Below are 2,859 nucleotides of genomic sequence, written 5' to 3'. Positions count from 1 at the left end.
ATATTCAATAAAAAATGTAGAACAAATATAGATATATTTGATTTTTTAAAATTATGTGTGTCTTTAGTTAGATCACAATACTTGTATTTATAACTCACTTACAATAGATACATTATGTATTATCAATCAATCTTGAAAGTTGAATACTTTGGGCTACCGTGACCTAGTAGGTATTGTTAAGACACGAACAAGGAAACCCTTTTCTTATTCTTGCCTACTATAGTGAATGTTAATGCTTAATGATGTTTAACTTTAGGTAGGGAATTTTAATAACTAACAAGGGCTCCCCTTTCTACATCTAAGGCTTCCAGAATAACGAGTAAGCCTTCCCACATAAGTTCCGGGTCTAGATTTGATCATGTCCTTTCTTGAGAATGGTCTGTTAGTTAGCGCAGGTCCACTTTGTACGAAAAATGCTCCGTTCAGGTAGACATCATTGATTGATCTCCATTGCCAATTTTTCCATTCTGACTCTGGAGTGTTGTCCCTCTTTGTTATCTTAAATACCAAAATAGAATATAATGTGAGATTAAGTTTTCGTTCTAGTTTCATAAATTAAATTTCATTCCTTTGTTTAGTTCAATCATGTCACGTGAAAGGAAAATGAAAGAGAAACACAATATTTTATAGGAATCTATTTAAGATTGTTTTGTAAAGTTACGATGCAGTTAGTATTTATGATATCTTAATTTATTAATATTAAGAGTTTAACAAATAAACATGTCTACCAATGCACAACTAGAATATGTAAAGCAAATATTAATATGGCTAAGCATGAATCGTGAGCAGATGTGTACCTCTTTTGCATTAGGGTTGTTAGGGGCTGTGAATCGGTTACCCTCACTTATAATGGTAGGATGTTGGCTTCCACCAATGGCATACATTTCCCAACGAGTGTAGTCATTGTTAAGCACATGGATAAAACCATATCTGCACCTTGGCATTCTTTGGATTAATCTCTTACCAAAGTGGTTGAATGCAAGTGTAATTTGCATTTTCTTATCACCATAATAACCATCACTTGCACCAAATAACATCGCCTACACACACCATATATACACAAACAAAAAAAACTCAAAATTAGGTAGCATATTTCATTTTAAACTCATGAATAATTATTTTAACATGCAAAAAAAAAAAGTATAAGAAATCTACCAAGTTAATAACTACCTCGTTATGATCTGTGAAGTGGCAATTGGAAATGGTAATAGCAGTAGATCCCATAATGACATCAATGAGTCCGTCTTTGCACTTTCTCATGGAAACATGATCAATCCAAATATTGCTTGAGCTAAAAATTGAAATTCCGTCACCATCACTCTTAGTCCTTAAACCAAAATGGTTCTCAGTATCTCTAATAAGCCCTCCACTGCCACCCTGGATGTCAAAAATTTTGATCCCATGGATGATCACATTCCTAATAAATTGAATAGTCAAACCAGCACCTTTAGCAATGACAACATTAGATCCTCGACCATCAATGGTCTTGTCACTTGTCATTATGAGTTCCTGATTGAGCTTAATGACCATGCTATGAGCAAAAATGATCCACAAAGGACCATTTCTTGTAACTGCATGTCGAATGGTACCTGGACGTGGATATTGCATGTCATTATCTGAGGGATCAGTTACCACGTAGATAGGACCATCTTTTCCACCAGTAGTCTTCCTACCAAAACCTTGCACGCAATTAGCAAGCTTCTTGCGGTTTGTTGCCCAGTTAGGATCGCACCTCCAACACCTGTCAGTGGGGTTTGTAGCCATACATGGACGACCTTTTCCCATTTTTTGCCCCCCTAAATTCCTTCTTCCTGTATTGCCGTCAACTATCATCCTGTTTATCAAACCAAATAAATATTAAAATATGACAGATTACACTTATAACTAATTCCATGAAAGAAACAAAGAAACATGTAATATATAATAACCAATGATCCATAATGTAAGTGTCTATTTTTTATGATATAATATTTCTGATTTTCATTGTGTTTTTCTTATGAAATTTCAAAATTCTATATTTATTTTCACCATTCATTGAGTTTTTTTTGCATAGTTTAAAGTTTGTATATAGTGAAAACAAGGAGGCAGTTTTGCAAATAGAATAAAAATAAAAATAAGATGGATAGGGTTCAAATTTCCTCCCATGAAATTTAAAATATTGATAAATATGGTAATTTCACAAAACTCACTCGCTAACTATAGAAGTCATGTTTTCAGAGACTGCATATGGATCATGTGTATAAGCCATCTTGTTTGCTTTTTCAGCAGCTGCTGCTTTTTCCCGCCAATATGTATCATTAATAAATGGAAATATATTATCCCAATATGAGTCTTGCTCTTTGACATTAGCATTCACTAATGTAGGTATGATTACGACTAAAATGATAAAAAGGAAAACATGATACAATTTTGCCATGATATTTAAATTGAAAGAACTCTCTTCCTTAAAAGAACCCTATTCCTTTCTACAATAAAAAAGGGTAATCAGATACTTTCAATAGAATAATTGACATGATTATAATATTTATATATAGATTTTGATAGAAAAAAGGGGAATATTGGTAAGTTCGACCTAACCAAATGGTAGTGAATCTCACCAACCCAAAAACTATTTCCAGATCCTCTTGACAAGTGGAATGCCAATTTCATATAAACCGTTCAGTTTGTTTTTTTTTCTTTCATGTAGAGTAGAGGCATCACAACTAAAAACCTTATTATAACTTATTATAGTTTATCTTTCCCAATAGTTTCGCAATGCCAATGATATTTTATAAGAATTAAAATTGATTTTTTTTTTTTTGTTTTTCACTGCAAACAATGGTTGGATCCCTTCAACTCCATTGAGTATATTTTAATAAA

The 2,859-nt window shown here is 32.7% G+C and overlaps 1 protein-coding gene across 1 annotated transcript; it reads right to left on the bottom strand.

Annotated features, from left to right (window-relative positions):
- Positions 1-273: 273 nt before the first annotated feature.
- Positions 274-2,416, bottom strand: LOC131646378 (pectate lyase-like). Its single transcript, XM_058916430.1, has 4 exons — positions 2,190-2,416; positions 1,171-1,834; positions 798-1,040; positions 274-498 (listed from the first exon to the last, which is right to left on the bottom strand). The coding sequence occupies exons 1-4, from the start codon at positions 2,414-2,416 to the stop codon at positions 274-276; spliced, it is 1,359 nt and encodes a 452-aa protein (XP_058772413.1).
- Between the last annotated feature and the right edge of the window lie 443 nt (positions 2,417-2,859).

This window comes from Vicia villosa, linkage group LG2 (genome assembly GCF_029867415.1).
Source record: "Vicia villosa cultivar HV-30 ecotype Madison, WI linkage group LG2, Vvil1.0, whole genome shotgun sequence".
Lineage (NCBI taxonomy): Eukaryota > Viridiplantae > Streptophyta > Magnoliopsida > Fabales > Fabaceae > Vicia > Vicia villosa.
Note: the sequence above shows the minus strand (reverse complement) of the source record. Positions and strands in the feature narration are given on the sequence as shown.